Source organism: Orcinus orca, chromosome 11 (genome assembly GCF_937001465.1).
Source record: "Orcinus orca chromosome 11, mOrcOrc1.1, whole genome shotgun sequence".
NCBI lineage: Eukaryota > Metazoa > Chordata > Mammalia > Artiodactyla > Delphinidae > Orcinus > Orcinus orca.
In genome coordinates, this window is record NC_064569.1 from 61,558,786 (window position 1) to 61,576,075 (window position 17,290).

General features: G+C 34.0%; 1 protein-coding gene across 2 annotated transcripts in view; it reads left to right on the forward strand.

Moving 5' to 3' along the window:
- ZDHHC17 (zinc finger DHHC-type palmitoyltransferase 17) overlaps positions 1–17,290 on the forward strand; it is a 136,365-nt gene that overhangs the window by 78,422 nt on the left and 40,653 nt on the right. For both annotated transcript variants that reach the window (XM_033431317.2, XM_004271574.4), the window contains exons 9-12: positions 5,737–5,879; positions 7,267–7,367; positions 14,388–14,512; positions 15,752–15,814. In XM_033431317.2, the coding sequence (XP_033287208.1) occupies positions 5,737–5,879; positions 7,267–7,367; positions 14,388–14,512; positions 15,752–15,814 (432 nt within the window). The remainder of the gene's footprint in view (positions 1–5,736; positions 5,880–7,266; positions 7,368–14,387; positions 14,513–15,751; positions 15,815–17,290) is intronic.

The following is a 17,290-nucleotide window of genomic DNA, read 5'->3' on the forward strand; positions in this document are numbered from 1 at the left end:
GCTATTATTCAACATAGTTTTGGAAGTCCTAGCCATGGCAATCAGAGAAGAAAAAGAAATAAAAGGAATCCAAATTGGAAAAGAAGTAAAACTGTCACTGTTTGCAGATGACATGATACTATACATAGAGAATCCTAAAGATGCCACCAGAAAACTACTAGAGCTAATTAATGAATCAGGTAAAGTTGCAGGATACAAAATTAATGCACAGAAATCTCTTGCATTCCTATACACTAATGTTGAGAAATTAAGGAAACGCTCCCATTTACCACTGCAACAAAAAGAATAAAATACCTAGGAATAAATCTACCTAGGGAGACAGAAGACCTGTATGCAGAAAACTATAAGACACTTATGAAAGAAATTAAAGATGATACAAACAGATGGAGAGATATACCGTGTTCTTGGATTGGAAGAATCAACATTGTGAAAATGACTCTACTACCCAAAGCAATCTACAGATTCAATGCAATCCCTATCAGATTACCAATGGCACTTTTACAGAACTAGAAGAAAAAAATCTTAAAATTTGTATGGAGACACAAAAGGCCCCGAATAACCAAAGCAGTCGTGAGGGAAAAAAACGGAGCTGGAGGAATTAGACTCCCTGACTTCAGACTATACTACAAAGCTGCAGTAATCAAGACAATATGGTACTGGCACAAAAACAGAGATATAGATCAATGGAATAGGTTAGAAAGCCCAGAGATAAACCCATGCAACTATGGTCAACTAATCTATGACAAAGGAGGCAAGGATATACAGTGGAGAAAAGACAGTCTCTTCAAGAAGTGGTACTTGGAAAACTGGACAGCTACATGTAAAAGAAAGAAATTAGAACACTCTCTAACACCATACACAAAAATAAACTCAAAATGTATTAGAGACCTAAATGTAAGACTGGACACTATAAAACTCTTAGAGGAAAACATAGGAAGAACACTCTTTGACATAAATCACAGCAAGATCTTTGTTGATCCACCTCTTAGAGTAATGGAAATAAAAAGAAAAATAAACAAATGGGCCCTAATGAAACTTAAAAGCTTTGGCAAAGCAACGGAGACTACAAGCAAGACGAAAAGACATCCCTCAGAATGGGAGAAAATATTTGCAAACGGACAAAGCATTAATCTCCAAAATATATAAACAGCTCATGCAGCTCAATATTAAAAAAACAACCCAATCAGAAAAGGGCAGAAGACCTAAATAGACATTTCTCCAAAGAAGACATACAGATGGCCAAGAAGCACATGAATAGCTGCTCAACATCACTAATTATTAGAGAAATGCAAATCAAAACTACAATGAGGTATCACCTCACCCCAGTTAGAATGGCCATCATCAGAAAATCTACAAACAACAAATGCTGGAGAGGGTGTGGAGAAAAGGGAACCCTCTTGGGAATGTAAATTGATAAACCACTATAGAGAACAGTATGGAGGTTCCTTCAAAAACTAAAAATAGAATTACCATATGACCCAGCAATCCCACTACTGAGTGTATACCCAGAGAAAACCATAATTCAAAAAGACACGTGCACCCCATTGTTCATTGCAGCAGTATTTACAGCAGCCAGTTCGTGGAAGCAACCTAAATGCCCAACAAGAGACGAATGGATAAAGAAGATGTGGTAAATATATACAATTGAATATTACTCAGCCATAAAAAAGAACGAATTGGGTCATTTGTAGAGACATGGATGAATCTAGGGACTGTCATACAGAGTGAAATAAGTCAGAAAGAGAAAAACAGATATTGTATATTAACACATATATGTGGAACCTAGAGAAATGGTACGGATGAACTGGTTTGCAGGGTAGAAATTGAGACACACATGTAGGGAACAAACGTATGGACACCAAGGGGAAAGTGGCAGAGGTGGGTGGTGCTGGTGCTGTGATGAATTGGGAGATTGGGATTGACATATATACACTAATATGTAAATATGGATAACTAATAAGAACCTGCTGTATAAAAAAGAAAAACAGCTACAGTAATCAAAACAGTATGGTATTGGCACAAAAGCAGATTGTATAGATCAATGGAACAAGATAGAAAGCTCAGAAATAAACCCATGCACTTATGGTCAATTAATCTACGACAAAGGAGGCAAGAATATACAATGGAGAAAGGACAGTCGCTTCAGTAAGTGGTGCTGGGAAAACTGGATACCTACAGGTAAAAAGAACAAACATTCTCTAACACCATATCAAAAAATAAACTCAAAATGGATTAAAGACCTAAATGTAAAACTGGATACTATAGTACTCCTAGAGGAGAACATAAGCCGAACACTCTTTGACATAAATCATAGCAATATTTTTTTGGCTCTGTCTCCTAGAGTAGTGGCAATACAAAAATAAACAATTGAGACCTAATTAAGCTTAAAAGCTTTTGCAAAGGAAACCATAAACAAAAAAAGACAACCTGCAGAATTGGAGAAAATATTTGCAAGTGATGCTACCGACAAGCGATTAATTTCCAAAATATACAAACAACTCACACAGCTTAATATCAAAAAAACAAACAACCCAATGAAAATATGGGCAGAAGACCTAAATAGACATTTCTCCAAATAAGACATACACATGGCCATCAGGCACGTGAAAAGATGCTCAACATAGCTAATTATTAGAGAAATGCAAATCAAAACTACAATGCGGTATCACCTCACACCAGAATGGCCATCAATAAAAAGTCTACAAACAATAAATGCTGGAGAGGGTATGGAGAAAAAGGAACCCTCCTACACTGTTGGTGAGAATGTAAATTGGTGCAGCTACTGTGGAGAACAGTATGGAGGTTCCTTACAAAACTGAAAATAGAATTACCATGTGATCCAAGAATCCCACTCCTGGACATATATCGGGATAAAACTCTAATCTGAAAAGATACGTGCACCCCAATTTTCATAGCAGCACTGTTTACAATAGCCAAGACATGGAAGCAACCTAAAGAAGATGTGGTATATATACACAATGGAATATTACTCAGCCATAAACAAGAATGAAATAATGCCATTTGCTGCAACATGGATGGACCTAGAAATCATATTAAGTGAAGTAAGTCAGAGACAAATATCATATGATATCACTTATATGTGGAATCTTAAAAAATGATATAAATGAACTTATTTGCAAAACAGAAATAGACTCACAGACATAGAAAACAAACTTATTGTTACCAGAAGGGATAACAGGGGGTAGGGGGAGATAAATTAGGAGTTTGGGATTAACATATACACACTACTAAGTATAAAACAGATAAACAGCAAGGACCTACTATATAGCACAGGGAACTGTATTCAATGTCTTGTAATAGCCTATAATTGAAAAGAAGCTGTAAAAGAATGTGTATATATATTCTTTTATATGTATGACTGAGTCACTTTGCTGTACACCTGAAGCTAACACAACATTGTAAATTAACTGTACATCAGTTTAAAAAATGGATTTAAAAAACTGCACGTGGGGCCTCCCTGGTGGCGCAGTGGTTGAGAGTCCGCCTGCCAATGCAGGGGACACGGGTTCGTGCCCCGGCCTGGGAAGATCCCACATGCCGTGGAGGGGCTAGGCCTGTGAGCCATGGCCGCTGAGCCTGCGTGTCCGGAGCCTGTGCTCCGCAACGGGAGAGGCCACAACAGTGAGAGGCCCACGTACCGCAAAAAAAAAAACCAACAAAAAAAAAACTGCATGTGAATCTACAATTATTTCAAAATAAAAAGTTTAATTAAAAAATAGATTACTGAATTGTAGAATCTGGGTGGTGGATATACAGATATTCACTATAAAATGCTTTCAAATTTACTATATATTAGAAACGTTCTGTAATGAAATATACAAGAAAATAGATTTTTCATGTCTACAAATGCAGCGCATCACCATTACATCTTTACAGTATTATAATGCGTATATTAAATGACAGCTTGAAATAAATCCAGAAATCACACACATCAGTATTTAACCAGGTGAAATGAGCCTATATTCACACAAAAAATTATATGTGAGAGCTTATGATGTCTTTATTTACAGTCAGAAACTGGAAACAAGCTTAATGCCTCAGCTGGGGAATGGATAACCAGACTGTGACACATCCTGTAATGGAATATACTCAGCATTAAAAAGGAACTTACTACTAATACACGTAACAATATGGATGAATGTCAAATGCATTTGCTAAGTGAAAGAAGCCAGATTTAAAAGACTGCATTCAGTATGACTCCTTTTATGTGACATTCCTGCAAAGGAAAAAGTAAAAAGACAGATATCAGACTAGTGGTTGCCAGGGCTTGGGCCTGGTGGCAGAAGGTATTTCAGGGCTTGATGGGACTGTTCTGTGTCTTGATATTCATGCTTGTTACACAACTGTGTATATTCATCAAAACTCAGAGAACTGTACACAAAAAAGGGTGAATTTCACTGTATGTAAATTGTCTTAATTTTTAATAATGAAAAAGTGTGGCCATTAATAATGAAAAATATGGCCATCGCTAAGGGAGAACAAGTGTCTTGACTAAAAACAAACCAAGTTAAAGATAATTTTAGAAAATACTTTTTCAAATGACACATGTCCACCTTCTCTCCCACCAATACCCACCCTTAGTCATACACTCTCTCCTCCCAGTTGTAAACTTTCTCTAATGTCTTGATATGGAATTCACACATAATAGAGATGAAGAAACAAACTGGAAGGGTGTTATTTCACTACAGCATAAAATTAAACTCTGAAGTCAATATGTTTAATTATAAGTCTAAGTTAAAATTACACAGTTGTGTAATGAATGAATTACAGTGGCTGAATTGGGGAAGACATGGTCATTTATATGAAAAAGTATTTATTTCAGTAGAAGCCAATGGCATGAAAGGTGTGCTAAAAATAAAAGAGGCATAATATAATATATTCTTGGCCTTCAGAAAGGTAAATATTCAATGATGAGAGTAATATTTACACTCTGAACTTTGTTGGATCACAGCTGGAATATCTTATATAGTTTTGTCACTTAAGGTAACTCGAGAGACTTAACAGCTGCTTGTAAGTTTGTGAAGGACTGTTATGTAGGAGTGGCAGTAGACTTTGTGTTGCTGTGAAGATACCAGGGAAGCAGGCAGGTTTTATACTTATGAGTATTTCTAACAGACCAGTACAAAAGTGAAATGGTACTATGTCTGAAATATTAAGCACTCTGCTTTGATATGTGTTCAGAGGCACATCGTCTCCATTCTGTGGTCTCTGGGACCCTGTAGATTGATTTTATTCTTTATCTTACTTTAAGGTTTTAATATACTGTTTATATGTATTATTAATATCTTCTCCAGGCTAAGCATACTCAGGTTTCCTTATCTGATATAGCTGTTGGACCTTCAGTCATTCTGGTTGCCCTTGTCTCCTTAGTTATCAATGCTTTTGTTAAAATGGGGTAGTATTTTCATGAACTGTTTTCTAGCCTGTCCACGTGTTGGCAGGTGGTACTGCTGTCTTCTGTATCTGACTATCTAGACCCAGTCCTATAACTTCTATTCTCATTTTCTACAGTTTTAACCAAGAACTTTTAAATTGTTTACTTAATACCTCTTTCTAGAAAACAGAGACTAGCACCTTAAATAGTATCTGTACATAGTTGATATATTTGAATGAATAATTTCACCCCTGTTCTATGTTTTCACACAGGTAACAATGATTCACATTGAGGTTACTTGAAACATGCAAAAGTTTCTCTCTTTTTTTTTTTCTGTACAGGAATTTCGGCAGAAAGTAATGCTGGGAACTCCTTTCCTAGTTATTTGGCTGGTTGGGTTTATAGCAGACCTAAATATTGATTCTTGGCTCATTAAAGGGCTGATGTATGGTGGCGTTTGGGCTACAGTACAGTTTCTTTCAAAGTAAGTGTGTTGTTTTTAGCTATATTTTTAACTGGACATGTAAGAATATAGTTTGGACCTGGCTATATAAAATTAATGTTTTGTAGATTTAGAACACTGCCTTTATATAACTTGTTTGATCTTAATTTAATGTTAAAGAGTTTTTGGCAGATTTATATCTGAAATCTTTAACATTTTTAACATTGTTGTTAAAAATGACTCTAAAGGTACTTCCAGTGACAAGGTCTAACATATAATTTTTAAGGCTAAAATGCAGCTTTAAGACATTTCAATAGAAGTAGACTCAAGTTTGTTGAACTCTAAATGTAATATACATTGCTTATTTCTGGGTAACTACAATGCTTGAGCTTGCCTTTCCATAGGAATTATATTTCTTTTCTTTGATCACATTATATTTTCTTTCTTGCAGTGTGCAAGAAAGGGGTTTGATTTTAGCACAAGGTAGAGTCTAAGCATATGAAGTAACGCTCAGTTTTGTTTTGTTTTAAAATTTTCTCTTTCTCCTTTTTTATTTAAACATTGTGATCATGCCCTTTTCTTCTTATCCCTAGATCCTATTCCCCTAAAGTGGCCCATCCAGCAAACTAGGCAGGCATTTATGATCCAGAACTTCCCACCTAATTTCTATTCCTTTAGTACCAGAATTTCAAAAGAGAGTTCTGAAAATAATTCAGAGAGAGATGAGAATGGCTGGTAATGCACTAATATGGTAACTCTCAGGAAGAGGCTTAATTCTAGGTAATTAATCTCATTTTAGTGTTTCTAGGCACTCCAAGGGGTAGTGTAGGTAGGAATTCACCAATACTCCCTACTTAGTGTACATGGATGGTTGATCCTGCTTATGTTTAATAAAATTTATCAGTATTTATTTTTCCTGAATTCTGTAAACAATGACCTTTAATTCCTCCAAGTTAGCCAGTTCATTCTCTGAGAAGATGTGCTGAAAGCTTAGTGGGAATGTGTAGGTAAGGAGAAGTAATGATGAAACATAGAGAAAAACTTGGGGATTGCTTTGCGCTCATTTGTTCAAATTATGTCTTTGGTGGGTAATATGCTGGGTGATAGAGTTACTATATATACTAAAGTGAGTTATTGATTTAAGAGAATAGGAATACAGTGAAATTCTAAAGTTGAAAAGTACATAGAATATAATTTTAATTCTGATGAATTAAAAGTAGCTTAAGACTCTTGCTGAGTCATTCAGCTATGCACTCATTTCTTATTGAATATTATGAAAACAGTATGGATACTTAAGCATCCTGGATTTCTGGGTTTTGTTAGGAGTATACTATACAGAATATATGTGATTTTCATTTAAATAAATAAATATTCTTTTTTACAATGAAATATGGAGTTCAAATTCGATAAAACTTCTTGTGTTTTACAGATCCTTTTTTGATCATTCGATGCATAGTGCATTGCCCCTTGGAATATATTTGGCAACCAAATTCTGGATGTATGTGACGTGGTTCTTCTGGTTTTGGAATGATATCCTTTGGTTATAAAGGTCTTAGTTTAATAATAATTTAACATAAGAGCTGAACTACTCACAATGTGCTACAGTAAAACAGTATTCCTAGAAAAATAAGTATGAACTAATGTATTGTTTTTAAATGTTTCATATTTAATAAATTGCTTTTCAAAGCTGCTTTTAATAATATCAGTAATAATAATAATAGTGACCATTTATTGATTTTTTAAAGGGCATTTTCTTAAGTACTTTGTGCTCCATTTAGTATACATCCTATACGTTAGTACTGTTGTCTCCATTTTATAGATGAGACAGTTTAGGCTTAAATAGGGTAAGCTGTTATTCTTGCCCAAGGTCACACAGCTAGTCTCTAATAAAGCAGGGTAGAAACACATATTTGTCTTATTCTATAACACTTACTCTGAACCTTTCTACTGAACTGTGATTTCCATGTTTTAGTGTCAAATTATTTTCTCTAAATATCTTCTTATTATCACAACTTACTATTTTGCTGTGATAGGTAACAGTTTTCTCTTTTGCTTCATGAAAAACATGTAATGCTGTATCTTCAAATGTTGCTAACTTCAGCATATTATTTCAATGTACTATACTTTTATAAAGTAATATAATTTGAAATTGTAAATGTGTGTGTATGTGTGAGATTGAGATCTCACATCTCAAGAAGTCAGATTCACATCTCAAGAAATAAGGACAATGTCAATTTTTGATATTTTTAATAGAAAAAAATCAACCAGTAAGATAGTCTGTTTTATTATAATAAAGGTACATGTTTCATAAATGTCTTAATCATTTTTCAAGACATTGCTATAAAAAGTATATAAGATTTTAAATGGTATGAATTATTCAGTGACTTTTAACTGTTCTGAACAATATTAATTAATAGCTGGTTTCACTTCACAGTGTTACATGTTTTAATATTGCATTCTTTTTAAGTTGTCTTGTGTATTAGACAAAAGCAAAATATGCTAATTTTCTTTGTGAAATGGAGCCTCAGAATTGTAACTACACTTCTAATTCTTATATTTTCACAGCATTGTAGGATTACTTTTAGAAAGTATAGTACTTTTAAATACTTTCTTAGCATAGTGTCTACTGAAATTTTTCCATGTGGCAGTTTTCACTAGCTTATTCTAGGCTTGTATTATACTTTGATATAAAAATTGTTCTTCAGGGATTTATTAAGCATTAGAACTATCTTATTGGAACATTTAATGCATAAAACATATCTGCTCATTTTCAGTACCTCATTATTTTAAATTTATAAAAAAGCACTGACCTCTGAAATGACTTCAGTATTCCAGACATATTTTCTAACTTTGCTTCCTAAATTGGACAGTAAGTTTTATGTTCAAGAAAAAAAGTCAGATTCACATCTCAAAATAATTTTAGACTGTTCCTGTACTCTTATTAATCTGTTTGGATGTAAGTAGAGAAAAACAGGATAATTAGTAAAGTACCAAATAATGAAAACTTTATGCCAGAGAGTTTTATATAGTTTGTGTATAAAGACTTGTGCCTAGGAACATCAGATGGCACCTAAGCGCTTGGAGACCATTTTAAACAGCAAAATCACCAAAAGAAGCATACAAATGCTAAACAAGAAGGCAGAGTATTGCCTCATGTAACTCAGCGGGGAATGTGTGCATAGGGCAACTCATATTTCTTGCTGCTTTGCACATACAAATGACTGCAAAAGCACTGTCAATATTGATTTTGGAGTTACAAATAAATTCTAGCTCATAGGCATGAGGATCAACTGTATAAAAGTTATTTTAGTTCTCATAATATGTTACCCAACTTAAATGTTTTTGTGGTGGTAATGAGTATTATATTGATGTAAACCATTTGTTATAATAAATTATTTTTCTTTTTTACTATTCATTAGATAAGTATTACCCCATATACATGTTATATTTGTTTAGTGACTTTCTGGTTTATAGTTCTTTCAGATATGTTGTTTTACTTGGTTCTCAGAACAATCCTTTGAGATTAAAAAAATAAATCACACAAATCGTAATGCTATTTTCTAACTGATGGAAAAATTGAGGTTCAGAGAAGTTGTATGTCTTGCTCAGAGTTACATAGCTAGGTAATTATCGAGAGTCTGGTATAGAACCCAGCTCTTTGACCTGATACAGTATGTCTTCAAATGCCCTATTTTCTACTCTGAACATAATTTTTAAGTTCCTAAACCTTCTTAGAAAGCAATTTAGCAACCTGTAGAAAGGGCCTTTGATCTGTTAATTATTTATAAGTAAATAATAAGAGATAAGATCAAAGATTTATTTACAAAGATATTTATCATAGTACCATTTACAATATAATAGGGAAAAAATGGAAATAACCTAAATGTCCAACCTGAATAGGAGGAAAGATTTTTCAGTTATGTGACATATGGTACAGGATAAAATAGCCATTAAAATGCTTTTCTAAGACTTAGTGATATGGGCTCATACTTAGACTATAACAAATGAAAAAATACTAAATTGTATTTACAGAGAGATTCTAATTTTAAAACGTGTAAAAGATAAGAGCCGGAAGTGAGTACATGTAATTTTAGCTGTGGTTATTTCTGGGTGTGAGATTTGTGAGTGATTTTCTTGTGCTTTTATTTATTTGAAAATTTTGTTCATTGACCATACTTCTTTTATAATAATCAAACAACTCTAAAATTCACTGTGGTAAACAGTATAGTCTACTGTTTATTGTGTTGGCAACACTTTTGAAATAACTTATTAGGAATTTTATATCTAAAAATAATTATTTTTCAATCAGGTCTTAAGCTTCTTAAACCAAAGGTGGATGTGAGAAACTTATGGAACCTGGATCATTACATATATAAAAATGAAAACAGTGCAGAATTATCATTTTCACCATTCTTTCCTATGCATTTTCCTCTTGAGCATTTTTTCCTGTAGTTTACTCTTAGGACTTCTTCAGTTTTACATGTATCTCTGCTAGTTTCCTTCTCATATTTTCTAAGCTTTTTAATCCCTATCTTTAGGTATCCAGTCATCACCTGTGAATTCCAACAATACTGCTATAAGTATTCTTGTATATCTTTTTTTTGTGCACATGTGCAGGTTTCTGTGAAGTCATTAAAGATACTCTTACAAAGTTCTTAGTTCACATGTGTTTGACTACTGTGTATAACGAATGATGTGACGGGAGAGGTCAGTGTCTTCCTTTTTGCTCATTAGAGAACTCATTGCTCCAACACACTCTTTCCTCACTCAGTTGCAGTATCAACCTCGATATTTATCAAGTTTCCTGTACTCTATTCGGTTTATTGATCTGTGTGCCTTACCAGTACTGTATTATCATATTACTGTAGCTTCATTCTTAACTCATGATATCTGGTAGGCCAAGTTTCCCAACTTTTTGTTTCTCAGGAATATCTTACCTCTTTTTAGCCCTTCGCACTTCTACTTAAATTTTTAAAAATCAGCTCCTTAAGTTCCATGGGAAGCCTAATGCAATTTTGATTGAAATTCTATTTAAGCTATAGAATAATTTAGAGAAAAATGACTTCTTTCTGATATTTAGATCTTTGCTATTTCAGAATATCCTAGAGTGGGTGGCTTAAACAACAAAAATTAATTTTCTCACAGTTCTGGATCAGGATGCCTGCACGGTTGTGTTCAGGTGAGGGCTTTCTTCCCGACTTACAGACAGTCACCTTCTCCCTGTGTCCTCACATGGCAGGAAGAGAGTGAGAGAGATCTCTTCTTTCCTCTTCTTATACAGCCACAGTCCTGTTGGGTTAGGGCCCCACCCTTATGACCTCATTTAACCTAATTATCTCCTAAAGAGCCTATCTCCAGGTACAGTCACATTATAAGTTAGGGCTTCAACATATGAATTTGGAAGAGGGGAGACATGATTCAGTCCATAGCAGAAGTCCAGGGTGGGATTGATAAGAATTCTGACTTTGTCTTTTCATCCACATTTCCCATACTACTAATACAGATGGAGGTGGGATTAAGAACTACCCCAGGCGGCCTGTCTCACCAGAATCATCTTCTTTCCTTGACCTCCAGTTTGAACTTTATGGTATAGTGTGGCTTGTCCTCTTTCCAAAGTTGTTGCTTGCATTTTGTGGATCACTTGGTTGGTTTGATTGACTGTTTTTGGTTCATTTTGGGGGTATTATGGTAAGTTAGAGCTGTAGTTCACAGCAGGCATCAAAATAACATCCAAGTAGATTAAAGAGTTAAATGGAAAAAGAAGATTCCATAAACATTTAAATGAAAACGTTGATGACAAGTATTTGTTTTATTTCTAATTGGAGGAATGTTTAAGCATAAAAACAAATACAAATTAAGAATAAAATAGTGCTTCTCTTGCTTCTAAATTCGCAGCTCTTTTCCTTTACTCAATGCTAGTGCAAACATAGTGATCAACAAATATGTATTGCTAGTGGGATTGTAAATTGGTGTATCTTTCTGTAAATAATCTGATGGTATAAAAATATATATCAAGCAATAAAAATGTTCATACCCAAAGATATTGTTCCCATAATATTTAATGACCCAGGGTATACTGCAGAGCACTTTGGAGAGGCAGAATAGCATAGGTAGTAAGAGCCTAGCTTGTAATACCAGCTCCACCTCTAATCCATTCTTTAATCTTAGACTGTTTAATTAACCTCTGCCTCAGTTTTATCATGGGGATAGCAGCAGGCTTTATCATAGGGTTTTTGTGCAGCCAAAATAAATGGCTTGTAGTCAGTGATAAATTTTATTAATGTTAATAAATACACAATGATCTCAATTATGATTAAAAGTGCAGAATACCAAAAATAAAAGGAGTTATCTCTGGGTTGTGGAGTTATTGTTTTTGTCTTTATGCTTTTTAGTGTTTTCTAACTTTCATTAGGAAAAAAGGTTTACAGAAAACAGCCATACCAAAAAATTATTTCTGTTAAATGTTTTAAATTAACTGCACTGATCTATTGCTAAAGCTAAGTTTAAACTACCATTTGAAGATATCTAATCTCTTTCCCTTTAAAAAAGCAAAGAAATTCTTTAAGTTCATCTGATATTTAATTCCTGAATACCCCTTTCAAACCTGTAGTCATTTACTGAGCTGCTAGTTAGCTCCCTGCAAATTTAATCCAGGCTGTAAGAACCTGACCTATATATACTTATATGTTAGCACTTTTTGAAACTGTTATAATAAGATACTGCCCTGAAAAATGCCACGGTTCAGCATTCGTTGCACATACATTTATCCAGCTTTATTCTTAAGCGAATTTTGCTGTTGGAAGAGCTGAAAATTTGACTTTCTGTTTATTCTCTTCTGGCTGTACCCATGGATTTTGGGGAATAAGGATGGTGAAAGTTGGGAATAAATAGGGGACTGGAGAAAGAGAAATCACTTTTATATATGGCAGGTGATATTAACTACTCTTTCTTCCTTTTTTTCCTCTTGTATTTTAAGTAGGTGTTTAGTGTTTTCATATTTACCAAACAAATATAGGATTGTTTCATTCATGAAGCTGTTCTTTCTTTCTTTTTTTTTTTTTTCAGTACGTGGGCCTTTCACTGTTGTGGCCTCTCCCGTTGCGGAGCACAGGCTCGGGACGCGCAGGCCCAGCGGCCATGGCTCACGGGCCTAGCCGCTCTGCGGCATGTGGGATCTTCCTGGACCAGGGCACGAACCCGTGTCCCCTGCATCAGCAGGCAGACTCTCAACCACTGTGCCATCAGGGAAGCCCGAAGCTGTTCTTTCTTACCTGTGCTTCATAAGAAATGTAGAGTGTGTAGATATGATAATGTCCAAATGTCTTACAGAATGTTTGTATGATACTTGTACTACATAAAATCTTTTTTTTTTTTTTTTTTTTTTTTTGGCCGCACCCTGTGGCTTGTGGGATCTTAGTTTCTTGACCAGGGATCGAACCCAGGCCCTCGGCAGTGAGAGTGAGGAGTCCTAACCGCTGGACCGCCAGGGAATTCCCAGCCTAACATTTTATTAAATCTTTTGGTTTTTTTTTTTTTTTACATGTACATGGGGGCCTTCATAAATAATGAAGAAGTGACCAGAGTAGGAATCTTTATGCCTTTTAGCAAAGAAACGATACATTTGTGAAGAAATGACAAGCCAGAGGGTTTGAGCTAGGGGCAGTCAGTTATGGGGATGTGACTAGGAGCTGTGTGGGGAGACTAGTGGAAGAGAAGGGTTAGTGCAGTCAGTATGTGAACACAGGTCCCTGTCTGTCAGTGTCCTTCCCAGGCTTTGGTGATGAGGCCTTTCCTTTCTTCTCTGGTACAGGGAAGGCACCATTCTCGTGGGAAATTTTGTGGATAGCTTTTGTACCTACGTAAAATCTTGAAAATGTTATGTTTTGTGTCCCAAAAATGTGTTGCTCTAGCAACATTGCTTTATTTCTCCCAGTGTTATTGAAAATAGTCTTTGATTCTTCACTTATAAGTGCCTAGTACATTTCTTATATTTTCATTAGGTAGAAAAATGTAAACATAGAAACTGTTTCTGTTTTAAGCAGGTTTATAAGTACCTTTTCTAAAATTAAGGCCACCTTGAACGTGGGCAAAAATGGCAACGGAGAGAATGTAAAAACAATCTTTTAAATATATGGGTATGATATCTAAGTGTTTGGTAGATTTTAATGCATATAGATAAAATATTGATAATATGCTAATTACTTTGAACATGAGAAGTCCCTTCATTTTTGTCAAAAGAAATAATGATCATTTAAAAATAATGTATTCACTGACTTTTCAAAAGTGTCAGATAACCCTACATGATTTAAAGTTTATAAAAAATTCATTTTTATTTTTTATACTTATTTATGAGCAGAATGGGAAATGTATTTATTTTGATGTAATAGACTAACATGTATAGATGTAATCTATTTTGATGTAATAAATAAACCATCTTGTATTTTTTTGGAGGTTTTTGTGTGTATGTGTGATAAAATTTTACAGATTATAAGTTTACCTGTAATAATAACTAGTTTTCATTGCTTCTTTAGATTCCTTAACTTTAGGTACATCTCAACTTTTTATTTATCCATCTTCCATTCCTTGTCAATAGTATTGCACTTTTCTACAATTTTGGAAAATCTTGGAAATCAGATCCAGGGATTATTAAAGCTACAGAGGAACAAAAGAAAAAGGTAGCAAGATACAATCTAACTAGTCACTTGTGTTTTATTGCCAGATTATCAGTATTTTTAGCAGATAATAGAGTACAAAAAAGGAAACTAGAAATTTCAAACCAAACTGAGATTATGTGTAGTTGGCGCTCACCTTTGGTGTTCTTGTGATGCCAGTCCTTACAGTTCCATGACATTTTAAAATTTCATCTTTCTCTCCTTTATAAGGATTATGATTGTTTTGAGGGACAAATAACAGTAGTTTACACATCTCTGTAAACCTTCAGCAAATAAATATGCATTCAGTAAATGTTTGTTAAATGACTGTAAATTAGAAGGCCACTAAACCGGTTGATAGTGTAGATATATTGTTCTAATAACTGAAATGTTTGTATATATGATCCAGGGCACCCCTCATCTATAGCTGAGGTACGTAGGAAACTGAATTTATAATCCAAAGATGTCACGGTAAATAGAGAATTGGATTAGAAGCAATTAGATCATTTTAAGAGCTGTTTAATCCAGTCTCTGAAAACAGAACCAATCCTGATGAATTATTTCCTATCCACATGGATTAAAACACTAGTAGGTTCTTACGGTCTAATCTTCCCCTTTCTAGGCTGCATAAAGAGTGCTACCCTTATGTTCCAGTATTCTTTAGACATTACTGGTTATTGATTTGCCAGGTTTTCTTAGTCATAATCCAGTTCTGAAGATTCAGTTCTTTATTGGACTTAGGTTTACATTCATCCCTTAATCATCAAAACCTTATAGAGACTAGTTCTTAGGATGGGTCATTTAGTTTTATTCTCAGAGAAATATTCCCATAACTAAATTTAGGGTTGCTTTTTCATATATCCAAGAAATAAAATTCCTGTATTCATATTATAATGAAATAGCAGAAGTAAGCGAAGAGATTTTATTATCTTTAGCTGAAAACATTGGTTAATTAAAAATGAACATTGTGTTTGCTGATACTCATATATTTATTTTTATTGAAATATAGTTGATTTTCAGTGTTGTGTTAGTTTCAGGTGTACAGCACAGTGATTCAGTTATACATATATATATTTTTTCTGTTTCATATTCTTTTCCCTTATAGGTTATTACAAAATATTGAGTATAGTTTCCCTGTGCTATTCAGCTGGTCCTTGTTGGTTATCTATTTTATATTTAGTAGTGTGTATTGATACTCATATTGATGGCACAATAGTTGGTATTGTTCTGTTTTGAATAATTTTTTTTTCTTTTAATTCACAGACAATAGTTGAACTTGCAGAGACAGGAAGTCTGGACCTCAGTATATTCTGCAGTACCTGTTTGGTAATATTTTTTTCTTTATTCTTCCCTCTCTCCTCTTCCCCTACCAGTGGCATAGCATAGAGAGTTTGGGAAACCAGGACAGTTTCTTTCACTGAGCACATTTCTTGACCCACCCCTGCAAAATGCCTTTTAGATCATGGTACAGGAGGAAAGATGGTGAAAAGATGTCTCCTTTCCAATGTGCTTATTCCCCCGATGGTAGACCTTAACTACACTTCTGATTCAGTGGTGCCATTCATTTGTATTCATTCTTATTCTCTTTTTCTCTCTTAAAATGTAATTCAACAAATAAAAAACTAAGTAATAAAAGTATTTAAAATCAAAAGTTTACTGTGATTCCCTAATATACTGTTATCCTAATTACATTTTAAGAAAATTTATTCTTATATTTAAAGGTCACAGTGGGAAATTATTAGATAACTTTTAAGACAACATGGCCTCTAAACTGGTTCAATTAGAGCAGTTATCCATCTGTATTAGAGTGTTTATTCAACTTAGAGCACTATTTTATCATTGATATTAAACATTGTCATATTCAACCAGGTCATAGATAAAGCTATATATGAAATTAAATGGCATTTACTTATGGAATCAGATATAGTGATACTGACATTGTTTTATTACTATAGACATCTAATTTCTATAGAATAATACTGTTTTGTGTTTTAATGATTTTCTGCTTAATTTTTATAATTAGTTCTTGTGGAAAATATACAGACTGCCGCAGTGGTTAAACCATATTTCTCTACATGGAAATGGAAATATCCCCAAATCATGCTTGAAACTAAATGCCCTTTTATACTTTTAAGTTATACACTACAACTGAACTAATATCTTAACAGTTGAATAATAATAAAATAATTGACTTAGTTTAGGATTCTGGAATGAGTTTTTGAAACTAAGCTCTACTTCTACAGATTCTTTTAAGTTGTTTCACTTAACCAAACAGTTGTTTGGCTGTTTGTTTCTTTGACCTAACAGTTATGATTTTGGATGTTCAAAATATATACTGCTTTACTCTTGGTAACAACTTTAGGGTACTGACTGATTCTTTTGTATTTTCAAGCATGCTTTAAAAAGGCTTTTGTTTCTGTGCTTTACCATAGGTAATTTACAGAATTGTATTCTTAACATTCAGGACATTTTTATACTCTACTATTCTGTGAAAATATAATTCTGTTCCACAAAGTCAGGTATACATTGCTGATATCCTTGCCATATAGCAAACAGGTTGTTTTTTTTTTTTAACACTTTATAGGCTATGCATTTAATCAATTATACCAAATTGTCATTCAAACATTGTATATGTGCTTTTAGCAGTACACTCAAAGCAAGCAGTGATACATGTCATGAATAGTTAGACAACTTCACTAGAGAATTTTCTTTCCATCCTGAACATTGGGGTTAAAAGTATGGTCAGAAGTAAAACAATAACTTTCCATTTTGATAGGAAGACAAACATTTGGTAAACAGTTC